The sequence below is a fragment of the Phymastichus coffea genome, unplaced genomic scaffold (assembly GCF_024137745.1).
Source record: "Phymastichus coffea isolate CEN01 unplaced genomic scaffold, Cenicafe_Pcof_1.1 PCOF00071, whole genome shotgun sequence".
Classification (NCBI taxonomy): Eukaryota; Metazoa; Arthropoda; class Insecta; order Hymenoptera; family Eulophidae; genus Phymastichus; species Phymastichus coffea.
The window spans coordinates 1,108,341-1,120,852 of NW_026706882.1; the positions used below are offsets into that span (position 1 = coordinate 1,108,341).

The 12,512-nt window shown below is 36.1% G+C and overlaps 1 protein-coding gene across 1 annotated transcript in view; it reads left to right on the forward strand.

Annotated features, from left to right (window-relative positions):
• Positions 1-12,512, forward strand: part of LOC131667908 (potassium voltage-gated channel protein eag) — a 73,450-nt gene that overhangs the window by 45,994 nt on the left and 14,944 nt on the right. The window contains exons 5-12 of the mRNA XM_058941669.1: positions 1,066-1,198; positions 2,029-2,040; positions 5,497-5,771; positions 6,487-6,795; positions 7,321-7,574; positions 9,019-9,287; positions 9,653-9,938; positions 11,554-11,917. Of these exons, the coding sequence (XP_058797652.1) occupies positions 1,066-1,198; positions 2,029-2,040; positions 5,497-5,771; positions 6,487-6,795; positions 7,321-7,574; positions 9,019-9,287; positions 9,653-9,938; positions 11,554-11,917 (1,902 nt within the window). The remainder of the gene's footprint in view (positions 1-1,065; positions 1,199-2,028; positions 2,041-5,496; positions 5,772-6,486; positions 6,796-7,320; positions 7,575-9,018; positions 9,288-9,652; positions 9,939-11,553; positions 11,918-12,512) is intronic.

Genomic DNA, 12,512 nt, shown 5'->3' on the forward strand with positions numbered 1-12,512 from the left:
GTGCGTTTTCTCTTTAAGTTCAACCTCTTGAAAAGATATATATTTGTCTATTTTTGATTAGCGTTTCATCGTTGAACTGGGAAATAATTATATTCCAACGAAATCGACTTTGAAATGCGCGAATAATAAGCTTGATAATGTTGCTGCTCCAGTTTTGCCGCCAAGTAAAAAAGTCGAGGCCTGATCTCAGAAGTATACATCACGGGAAAATCGAATCCTCCCGCCACTCCACTCGCGAGCGTATAGATTAAGAGTTTAACCCCAGCTACGTCTTATCCTACACGAACTTTGCCAAAATTCCTAACGGCTGATTTATGCGCGCTTGCTATCCTGCCAATATCGCCTGGAAAATAATTAATTTCCAAAGTGGGAATGACAAAACTTGAGCTGTTTGTCTTCTTGACGCCCCGTGGTTAATATTGTTACAAACAGTTCGGATCACTTTTTAGACGCAATCGAAGAGGACGGCTTTTTTTTTTTTTTTTTAATTGGATTTTTTTTTCATTAAAGAGATCGAATGATCTGCATTTTCAATTGGTTTTTACCGGAAATTCTATTTTTCTTTATAAAGTAATAAACCCCTTAAGCCCTCGTTAAATGGTCTAACTTATTTTTATCAGCTTACAAAAACAACTTGAAAATTTGCAAGAAAATTTCTCTTGAACAGAAATGAGGTAAAAAACTTTAAATAACATTTGTAAGGCTCGTTCTAAAAAAGAAAATGAACTCATCGAATAACCTCTTTGATAATTTTAGAATATGCATAAAATTGCCATTAAAAAATAATTAATAAACTTGCATGTTCCTGAGTGAAGGTAGAATTGTGCTAATGGGGTCAAGTGGGTATCAAAATGTTCTTTTTGTGCAGTAGGATAAGCGATAAAAATTTTAAAAAGGCTTTATAATTCAGCAGAAAATTCTAATAAACGAACTTTGATGATGAAGTCTTGATGATTATTTAAAAATATATAAATTGAGTTTGCACATGTTTAACTATTTACAATAACCACATCTTCAATTAAAAAATTGATATTATAACAATCAAATATTCTCGTAAATTCGCAGGTAATGCAAAAGTCATGTCGCTGCAGCTTTATGTACGGCGAGCTCACCGACAAAGAGACCATCGCCCGAATCGAGGAGTGCCTCGAAGGACAAATTTGCGACCAGTTCGAGATTTTACTTTACAAAAAGAACAGTAAGTATCGGCTTTCGACTAAAGAACAACACAGCACTGAGAAAACAATGAGAAAATGATCAGCAAACATACACGTATACACATAGACAGTGACTCTGTACGACTTGCGATAGTGATTGACTACTTTTTTCTCACATCGCGTCTGGTTTTTTTCAACTAACACGTCTTTTTTATCTATTTTTTACCGATTGACGTTGATGCACAGATACACGACAAAAGCTAGTAGTACGAGACTGTCTACGATCAGACGCGCAAATTTTTGTTCTAAAACAACTAAATATTGTGAATTACACAAATAAAAGAAAATTAAATTAATAGAAAAGCATAGAATAGGTTTTTTACGTGCGCATTTATTTCAGTGTTATTATACTTTTGATGCAAAATGCATGTGGTTCGTTGCTGGACACCCAATCGATGTAAAACACATTGTTGCTACGAACATTTTGAACCCATTCTCAACATTTGCAGCAGATGCCCACAGAACAATAATAATACATGTTTTTTTTTTTACGAAGCTTGCTTCAACATCTTTCTCATTCAGACGTTCACACTGATTTGTATATAGTTGCAATAACTGTTTGTATTAAACTGATTGAAATTTAGTGTTTTGCGTCGGGACATTATATATTATCTGCTAATGATAAAAAAAGTTTGAAATTTAAATAAACCAGATAATATTAACTATGTCTAGACGAAAATTAACAGAAGGAAAATTCGTGCTTCATGAAGTAGAAAAAATAACGCATTTTTCGGAAAACAGCATGCATTTTTCTTCCAAACTAAATGTGCCACTTAAGGATAAGAATAACCAAAGCTAATTTTCTTTAAAGGTACCCCACGAGGTAATGTGAAATTCGTGAGAGAAAAATCCTGTCTGTAAGTGAGACCTCGAGCTCGCATCGCATTTAAGGCTGCCACCTAACTGATAACTTTTAACGAAAAAAAGGAAAGCCTGCCGAGATAAAATAGTAAGATAACCGACGTTGGCAGCCTTACTTGCTCCGTAGGCGACGCGAGAGGAGTATGATAAAATGAAACCAAAAAAAGTAACATTTAAAGAAAACAAAAGTCGGCTAGAGTCGGCGCAGTTGTGTCTGTCAGTTTATTTTATTGTAGATATATATAAGGTTCTTCTTTTAAGCCCTCTTTTTTACTAACCCCTTGTATTACCGCGTATACTAACGCACGTATTCATTTTTCACTTCTTTAGACTATATGTTTTCCTCTTACTGTTGTGTCTGGCCATTCTACTGGTCGAACTTTCTTCCTTGTATCTCTTTCTTTTTATCAAACCATTTATAAATACTCAAAGCCAAAGTGTTTATTTCCTTTTTAGATTCTACCGTGAGAATATAGTTGTTTCATCTATGTTTTGATATTTTGAATAAAATTATTTTTATTCTGTGATAATGACTGTTTAGGCATAGTTTATATAATATAAATGATAGAAAATATAGTATGCCCGTATTTTTCTGATATTGAATGAAAACTAAATTTACTTTGTTATATTTAGCATTTAGGAAGTACGTTTTGGTGACAAAACTTAAATATTACGAGAAATGACTTTTCAGTCACACTTCAAAATTTACGCTGCTACTATTTTCATTTTAAAATCCACTATGAGGTTTACTGGCGAGAAAATACAAATAGTAAAATATGCTAAAGAAACTGTACTTTGTATATTGTATTTTAAGCTTTTCTCATTTATTTCTATTGAGTGCTTCAAATTTCTCATACTTTAATATTTTTTATGATTAACTTTTGATACTAATTATTAATGAACTGTAAAAAGTTACGATAAAATGTTTATCATTCTAACTGCAAAAAAAACATTCTTACATTGTCATCGTCATTTCTTTTCTCATTGAAAGTTTATGTATATTATTTTTTTCAGACAATTAATTTCGACGAAAAGTAACGATTATGATTACTTTGTCGCATTTACAAGCCTCTCACGACAATTTAAAACGTAAATAAACATACCTGGAACTTTTCAACAATTGCAATTCTTTCATCTTCATTTCTTAATAAACAAAAGAAAAACAAACACTTATAAACGAGGTAGTTTTCTAATGGTTCATGACTCTTTATACTCGATAACTATAACCGTGGGTCAAACTCCGAAACAACTTTTATTTATTTACTTTTTTTTTGGCACACTTGAAGTTACTTGACGTGGATTTAAAAGTAGACTCGAGTAACGTATGTAGAAAACGAGGCAATTTTTAAAATCTATTTACGTGGTAATATTTTTTTTTGTCCCCGACGCCGAGAAACAAAGAAAGTTAATGTCACCGACTGATAAAATCGGTCACATGTTCATGAAAAATTGAACGCCAAGTCATTTGATAGTTTTGCCATCGGTAGTGTGTCCCAGAATTCTAATATGATCGATAAAGTGCATCGAACTTTTTGCATAAGAAATCGATCGACCTCTTTGTGTCAGAATTTTCGAGCAAAAAAAATCATACATTTCAAGAGGTGAAGAAAAATTCTTCTAAATAAACATTATTCTTTACATTTGATTTACATGGAAATTGATCACGAAGCTTTAAATAAAAAAAAAATAATACGCTTTTTCCCTATTTGATCAAAATCTCGTTCTCGCGTTCTATTGACAATGTATTGCCGAAAAAAAATGTCGCAAAAACACTCGTGCAAAATAAAACTTTCGAAGCGAGAAAAGGCGTCACGGACGAGTTTTTTTCCACCAGGGTGAAAACAAACAAAAAAAAAGTCGGGGAGGAAAAAGAAGTAGGTCAAATATTTTTTCTTCCGTTTAGCAAAAGGCGTGAAGGAATTACACGCTTTTCGCGCATCATTTTCATCGTTCCTCTTCTTTTACACTTTCTCTCATTTTCCAGGTCTACCCTTTCTGTCTTCTTCTTCGTTACTGTTACGTACACCACACTACCGTCATTTACATATTCACTCCTTTTAGTATTTTTTCTTCTTCTAATAGTCTTGTCCATTGCTACCGTGAATGTGTATGTTTTCTTTTTGGAGTGTCTTTTCTCTTTCAAAAATATAATTTTATATCCAAAATCGAGGTTATGGTAAACTTGAAACTGTCCGTGAAATAATAATTTGTGCACAAAACAAATTCATTCTACAAATCCATTGCGATTGAATCTCTTAAATTAGAAAATAGAATTTACTATAACCGCAAGTTTTTTACATTGGTTTAGTCATTTTAGCACGCTAATATACAAAATCATCTTTTATTTCGCAAATTTGCAAATAAAAGATCATGCAGATATACGCTAGACTTTAATTAAGCATGTACTATTTTAGATTATATATTTTGCTTTTAACTTATTTTTACCACACAAATATGTATATATGGTGTTGCTAAAATTCTTTGAACAACACTTTGATGTATATATAAATACATTTAAATTACATAGTAAAGTATGTTGATTCGTATTTGAAATTTACTTGATGAATATATTCATTAGAAAACGTATACACACACTTACATATACAGACACATACAGAGGGAAATGCAGTCGTCGGAGGGCGAAACAGTACTAGTAGTAACTAAATTATTGACGTGAAATTGACAGAAGAGCAAATGGATACGGCATTCAAAATTAATATAAACGTTTCGCACATTGATTTGATAAGAAACGATCGTCGTCTCTAATTTACGTGTACAGATTCTTCGGCTCGAAATTAGATGACCTCTAAACTTACGTTTTTTGTTTAATCATAATAAGGGACTTTGTATTAAGCACCGTGCAACTTCTATATTATTTTAGATAGTTGGTTGCGAATTGTTCATAAGAATAGTTTTCATGCCAAATATCTGTCATTTGCGGAACGATGTAAATGTATTTTAGGATTTAAAAAACATGAAAAACATACAATTTATTTTTTATTTAAAATCAGTACAATGTACGATAAAGCTTTCAAATATAATAATGTGGTCTCAATTGTCGTAAAAAGAAGCAAGTCCTTGATTAGATTCCATTGATGTATCAATAATTCCTCGATAAAATAATCGCTCCATAGCTTCCAGTAAGTATTCATAGGATCCTACTGTACATAGTATTTTGCTATATAACAATTATAAAAGTAATGTTTGAAGAAACGCTGGATAATAACAGCTAAAATTGGCTTAACAAGTTGTACAGTAAGTTGATAACGGTAAGCTAGCAATAATATTTGAAAAATGAAATAAAGAACCACCGACCGCTGCATATTTCTCGAGAAATTAATGAGATGAAATCGTCTCCTTCGAAAAGAACCAGAAAAAAAAGTAACGATGCTGAACGCTCTGATGTCGACGCAAATAGAGACACCATTATGGCTGCTGCTGCAAATAGCGCCGATCAAGAACGAGCGAGATCTGGTGGTGTTGTTCCTGCTGACATTCCGCGACATAACGGCACTGAAGCAACCAATCGAGACGGACGATACCAAAGGCGGACTGTCAAAGTTCGCCAAACTTGCGCGCTCGGTCACCCGTTCCAGATCCGTGCTCGTTTCACAATTCAGCTCTCATTTGCCTGCCCTCAAAGACACCGCTGTACCTGTCACTACCAAGCAGTCGCATCTTGGACACGTAAGTATTGCAACAACGTCAATACATTCAATACGTAGTCAATACATAGTCAGTACATAGAATTACTAATTGACTGATGTATCAAGGCTATTGACGGTTTATTAGCGAGTAATATTTCAAACGTTTCTATGTCCATTCGACTATTGTCTCGTAAGACGATAAAAAATTGTATTCGTTTGAAGTTCACGAGTTAGTTTTGAAATAGGAATGCTAAATATCAAATTTTAAATATTTTTATTAACATATTTTATAAATGTATTAAAATAGATCTTTTTATTACAATAATTTTTCAAAGGTGTATTTTCGAACAGAAATTCTTACACAATTTTGTCTCTTATTATTGGACTTAACTATTTACGTTGTTTCGCAAGAATATAACCGCTTATGAATGAAACACGTACTTTAAAATCAAATCCGAATTGCCAAAATCCTACATGAATTGCTCTGTTACAAACTTGGTTCTGCACTTGTTCCGCAATAATAGTTATTGTATAACACTCATAAAGTCTAGTTTCTCTTCAACGATAGTGAGTGATTAATATTTTTACGATGTATCGTTTCAAACTCTTTTAATTCTAAGTAGAGACCCATTCAATAGAGTAAAAGTCATATTTATGTGTCCGACAAAATCGTATATTTACCAATGTGGAGCACGCAAAAGTATAGAACGGTACTTACGTGCTGATAAACAACTGACGTTTCAAAATTGTTTGAAAAAAAAAATCAACAGGTGATGACATTAAGCGGCGACGTGATGCCGCAGTACCGGCAAGAGGCGCCCAAAACACCACCACACATACTGTTGCATTACTGCGCGTTCAAAGCGATCTGGGACTGGATAATACTATGCCTCACCTTTTACACGGCGATCATGGTCCCGTACAATGTAGCCTTCAAGAACAAAACGAGCGAAGATGTGTTTTTGCTCGTTGTCGACACCATCGTCGACGTCATCTTCTTCATCGACATTGTCCTCAACTTCCACACGACTTTTGTTGGTGCTGGTGGCGAAGTCGTCTCTGATCCCAAGGTATTATCGTCGATCGATATTCTTCGATCAAAACGCGATAAGAGAACAAACTTCTCCAGTGCTGCTATCGCAGCAATGAATGTCATCTGCAGAGAGCTGTTATACAAAGTTGACCGCGAAACTCTCCAGAGTCTCTTTGAATCGCTTGGAGAGAGCGAAGATTATTTACGTTTCGCTTGCTCCTCGAGAAAAAGTAAACCTCAGAAGCGCGACGTTGATTCGACGAACGGTATTCAAACTTTCATTGCGACGATACGATTTTCGAATGTCAATTCTCGCTGCATGAATTGAAAAAAATTAAATTTACGTGCATCACAACGGTGCAGCTGGTATTAATTGTCACCCGAGCTCATAATGGAATTTCACTCTCCTGTTGGATTTGGTGACGAAGTTATCATTCCAACACGTCATGCGATTCAAATCGCAATCTGTGGAATTTGTCACGCTGGCGGCAAAGAACATTTTACATCAGAAAAAAAAGTTGATTTTTGACGACGGCTGATTGTTTTCTTTTTCGTGAAACAGGTGATTCGCATGAACTATCTAAAGTCCTGGTTCATAATAGATCTGCTAAGCTGCCTGCCGTACGATGTGTTCAATGCCTTCGACCACGACGAGGATGGAATTGGTAGCCTATTCTCAGCCCTCAAGGTCGTCAGGTTACTTAGGCTCGGCAGAGTCGTGCGCAAGCTCGATCGTTATCTCGAGTACGGTGCGGCAATGCTGATATTACTTTTGTGCTTCTACATGCTCGTCGCTCATTGGCTCGCCTGTATTTGGTAATTGTTTCGATTTCGTCTTTCTATTTCTTTTAATTATTAAGTTTGCATGTGTTTACTACAGAAAAATATTTCTTAATTTTGATGTGTTTTTAAACAAATTTTCAAAAACTCTCAACATTTTTCTCAGTTGTAGAAGAGAAAATGTTAGTTTGGAAACAAAATTTCTCGATTTAAGAATAATTTATTTTAATATACACTAACGTACAGAGCACGTTTCGAGTTGGTTATTTGAACCTTGAATACTGAGTAGTACCAAGTTTGTGAATAACTTCGTTTCGATATAAACTAATTGTCTCACCCTTTGAGAGAGTCACTTTTCTAGAGCATCTATCCTAGATATGGATAGGTGTTGATTGAACAGATCCGCTAATTAAGAAGCTAAATCACTTTTCTGAACTTTTTAACATTTGTTCTTTAAAATACTAGCGATCGTATAATTCCGAATATGTCCTAAAACTCTAATAAAAACTGAGATAAAAAAGCTACATATTCACACCATTGTCTTACAAACGACTAAAAATATATATTTTAGACTCATTAAAGGCTAAAAGTGTCGCTTAAATATAACAATCTATCAGCGCGAATGTGGTTTGCACCCAAATAAAAATAATAATCATAGCGTCACTGTCAATTTTAATCATCCAAAAGAAACAGGTACTCGAGCAGACTCTCTATTAATGTCACAAGCAGAGTCGTCTAACAATCTCGGAGCTTTGGCCACACCGAGACGGATGAGAAAAAAAGAGAGACAAGCTTGTCAAGTGTATACTCAGCCGTCAGAGCTTAATTAACATCCGCCCTCTCGCAGGCGCGCGCGAGCGAGTTAACGAAACCGAAGTGGATAAAAGGCCGACGTTAAAATTCCGGACGCGCCGGGCTGATGCATCCATTGACCGCAGCGAAGATGATAAAAAAGAAGTTTACACAATGCAAATCCTATTAGTTGCTAACTTGACAGTTTGCCGTAGCTCTAGGCGGCAAGGAAAACTCAGTCGCCATCGCGACGGAAAGAAGGCAGCCCCGAAGGTATCCGAAAAGTTTCGGGCGTCGACGGAACTGAATTTCGAGTCGCGCATCGCTTGACTTTTCGGTGGTCGCACTAACTTCTCGAGTAATCGTAAGGCATCGCAACTTCGGCGAGAGAGAAATAGGACGAGTTTCTCAAAAATACTCGAGGCAGACTTGATGTCGTTGCATTGCCCGAGCTTCAGCTAATTCACGATATTTCGTTCAACATGGATGCGTGCCCGAAACGTACTCTCACATACGTATGTTTAACATTCTATTTAAAGGGTAATGAGATTGATTATACCAAGAAATGTAGAGCGTCTATACTCGCTTATAAAAACCATCAAATCGATCCAATCGAATCTCTCGGATATCTTTTAATATATCCAGCACGTTGAGCCACAAATAACGACAACCAATGCGAATTCATCAGGTACTCGATAGGTCGATCGGACGCTGACGCCGGTGTCCAGTACTCATGGCTATGGAAGCTGGCAAACGTCACGCAGTCGCCTTACAGTTATCATTGGACGAACGCTAGCACAGCTTCGTTCGAACTTGTCGCTGGGCCATCGAGACGCACGATGTACGTGACCGCGTTGTACTTCACTATGACCTGCATGACGTCCGTTGGCTTTGGCAATGTCGCCGCTGAGACTGACAACGAGAAGATCTTCACTATCTGCATGATGATTATTGCTGGTCAGACTTGTTCTTTCAATAACTATACATCACTGAATATTCTGTTCGACTATGAAAAAAAACTTTTCTTTTTTTTTTCATTCTGATCGTTCATTGGTCGGTTAACCGCAATCAATGCCGGCCTACTGTAAATACTCATGACTAAAATGAGCAGTCGCGCGATTCACGCGTTGCTTTGTAAGAAACAAAATTACAAATGCTGATCATGCATCGTAAATGTGTTCGATTGCAAAATAGAAATGCTCAAAAATAAAATAAAATTCAAAAAATGTATTGCGAGTATTGCTCGAGCAATGAGAATACCCCCGATCGAGATGTGTCGTCAATGAAGTAGCATACATTAGAAAGCTTGCAATGTTCAACAGCCTTACTATATGCAACCATATTCGGTCACGTGACGACGATAATCCAACAAATGACATCGGCAACGGCCAAATACCACGACATGCTCAACAACGTGAGGGAATTCATGAAGTTGCACGAGGTGCCGAAAGCGTTGAGCGAGAGAGTCATGGATTACGTGGTCAGTACGTGGGCGATGACCAAAGGCCTCGACACCGACAAGGTGCTCAATTACTGCCCCAAGGACATGAAGGCCGATATCTGCGTTCACCTAAATCGCAAGGTCTTCAATGAACATCCCGCCTTCAGGTCAGTATACCGACATTTTTTTAGATATGTACTAATCCGATTATCTATTCAAAGGTTTATTGTTGAAGGGATTTTTTAGGCTTCATGGCAGTTCTAATGCTCGATTTATGATCGTCCGATTGATATCAGTCGAACGTTCAATATGTTGAAATAATTTATATTATCATTTTATAGATGATTTAGATTTGGTAGATGTATGAATATAATTTTAGACTTCTCAAACACTTATTTGAAAAATAAAATTCTTTTAATAATCTACGTTACTGAAAAAATACTCTTATTTTCAAATTATATTCAGAGTAGTTTTCTACCATGACATTTTTTAAATTTTTAAATAAACATAGGTTAATTTAGTCTGCTAAAGTTATGCAAAATAATGTTCTTTGTATTAACAAAATTAAAGATATTAGTAGCGTATTATACTGGATCCTAGTGGATTCCAAATGAAGACGTAACTTCGACATTGCATGTAAAATTCTTGAAAATTAAAAATTATATACATAAGACTGTGTTCTTTGAAATTTCAACTTTTAATTTTTAAGAATATTTCCTTGGAATTTCAAAATTATATACATCTCAATACACACACATGCATATTTCTGTTATAAAATATTGATTTTTAATTGAAAAAATCGAAAGCTGAGAATATAGGTTTCGTAAAAAGAAAGCCATGTATTCCAATACATTCACGGATTTTTTTCACGATTTCCGAAATCTTTGTTTGAATTGCCATTATTATTTCCAGATTTCTTAAAAATAAATTGATTGTCTTGATGAAATTCGAATAGAAAACCACATAAATTCGAGGAACTTACAGCGTTCGAATAAAAGCTTTACTTTCGAATTTCTATAAAAAATAATATACGAGACATAATACCTTTCTTGCTCTTAATCAACATCCATAAAACTTTCTGAAACTTTGGCAAGTAAGCTTTTGAAATCAAAGGTAACATTATATTACCAAGACATATACATACATATACATACATATATATACGCGCTCGCGTGCGTGTATGTGTGTGCGTGTGCGTGCGTGTGTATATAATTGATACGCGGCGCGATATTAAACGAATGGCACGAGAGAGCGAGCAGGCGAGTCCGAGATGATGATCAAGCACTCGCTCTCATCGTGTAGAGTGCGTTATTCCGGCCCCGGGGACACGGGAACTAATATCGTCGCGCTAGGTCACCGCCATATCACTCAAAAATTGCTACATACATCGCGCTGTCTTTGCAATTGACGTCGTATCGCTGACGCGCCGGAATAATGGATTTTTGTTCTTTGGGAAGTTGATGTTTTGACGAAACAATGCGCACTGATTGCATTCTGACGATACGACAACGTAAATAATGGAAACATTGTGCTCGTACATTTGTAAAATACAAAGCATCAACGGCGACCATATTGTTTCACATTCGAACAAAAAGAATAAATAAAATGTGGCTTTTTTTTTCGAGTGCTGCCTTTAAAGGAGAGTACAGGTCATGCGATATATATAAAATTGCGCATTGGAAATCCAACAATGAGGTTGGCCGAGGTGTGCCTGCGTTAATCCGCAGAAGCTAACGCAAATCCATCAATCAGGAATAAGCTCGATGTTGTATATCTCGGCAGATTGGCATCGGACGGTTGCTTGCGCGCGCTTGCGATGCACTTCACGATGTCGCACAGCGCTCCGGGTGACTTGCTGTATCACACTGGCGAATCGATAGACTCGCTGTGCTTCATCGTCACTGGCAGTCTCGAGGTCATCCAAGACGACGAAGTCGTGGCAATACTTGGCAAAGGCGACGTCTTTGGAGACAGCTTCTGGAAGGATAATGCCGTGGGTCAGAGTGCCGCTAATGTGCGCGCTCTTACCTACTGCGATCTGCACACCATCAAGCGCGACAAACTACTCGAGGTTCTCGACTTTTATCAGGCATTCGCCAACTCGTTCGCCAGGAATCTCGTGCTTACTTATAATCTACGACACAGGGTGAGTACGAATCTTCTTTTTACGCAACAAGTTTATGATCTCTGAACTCAATCACAAGAAATTCTCAAAATGCAAAGCAATTTTTTTAACGGGATGTCCGATGTAGCATAAGAAAGCAAAAGGAGTACAATGTTCACGCAAAGTTTTGATTTGAATAAAAAAATTTTGAATTGATATTACAAAAGAAAATAAAGATGTGTAAGTATTTGTTCTTTGGAGGAATATTGATGTCGCGCTTCCAGTTACCATTGTCTGTACGTAACGTAGTCGAGTACTACCTACACAATTGTGCTCATAATTCCATTATCAACCGTATATTGACTGAAAATTACAATTGATACAGCTGACCGTATGCTACGATATCTTGCCTGGGAATTAAAAGAAATCAATTTTCATTAAATTTCGCTAAAGTTGTTTTTCCGATTTCAATTGCATTCTTAGTCGTAAATTATTTGCCATCGTAAATACTGACAAATTTTACATTCAAAACGAGATTCGCTGCTTGAAGACACATAAAGTTGAGGTAATAAAATGTGTCGAAATGTTTACACTGAAAGTCGAGAAATTCGATAGCAAACTAGGACAAGTTGTTTAA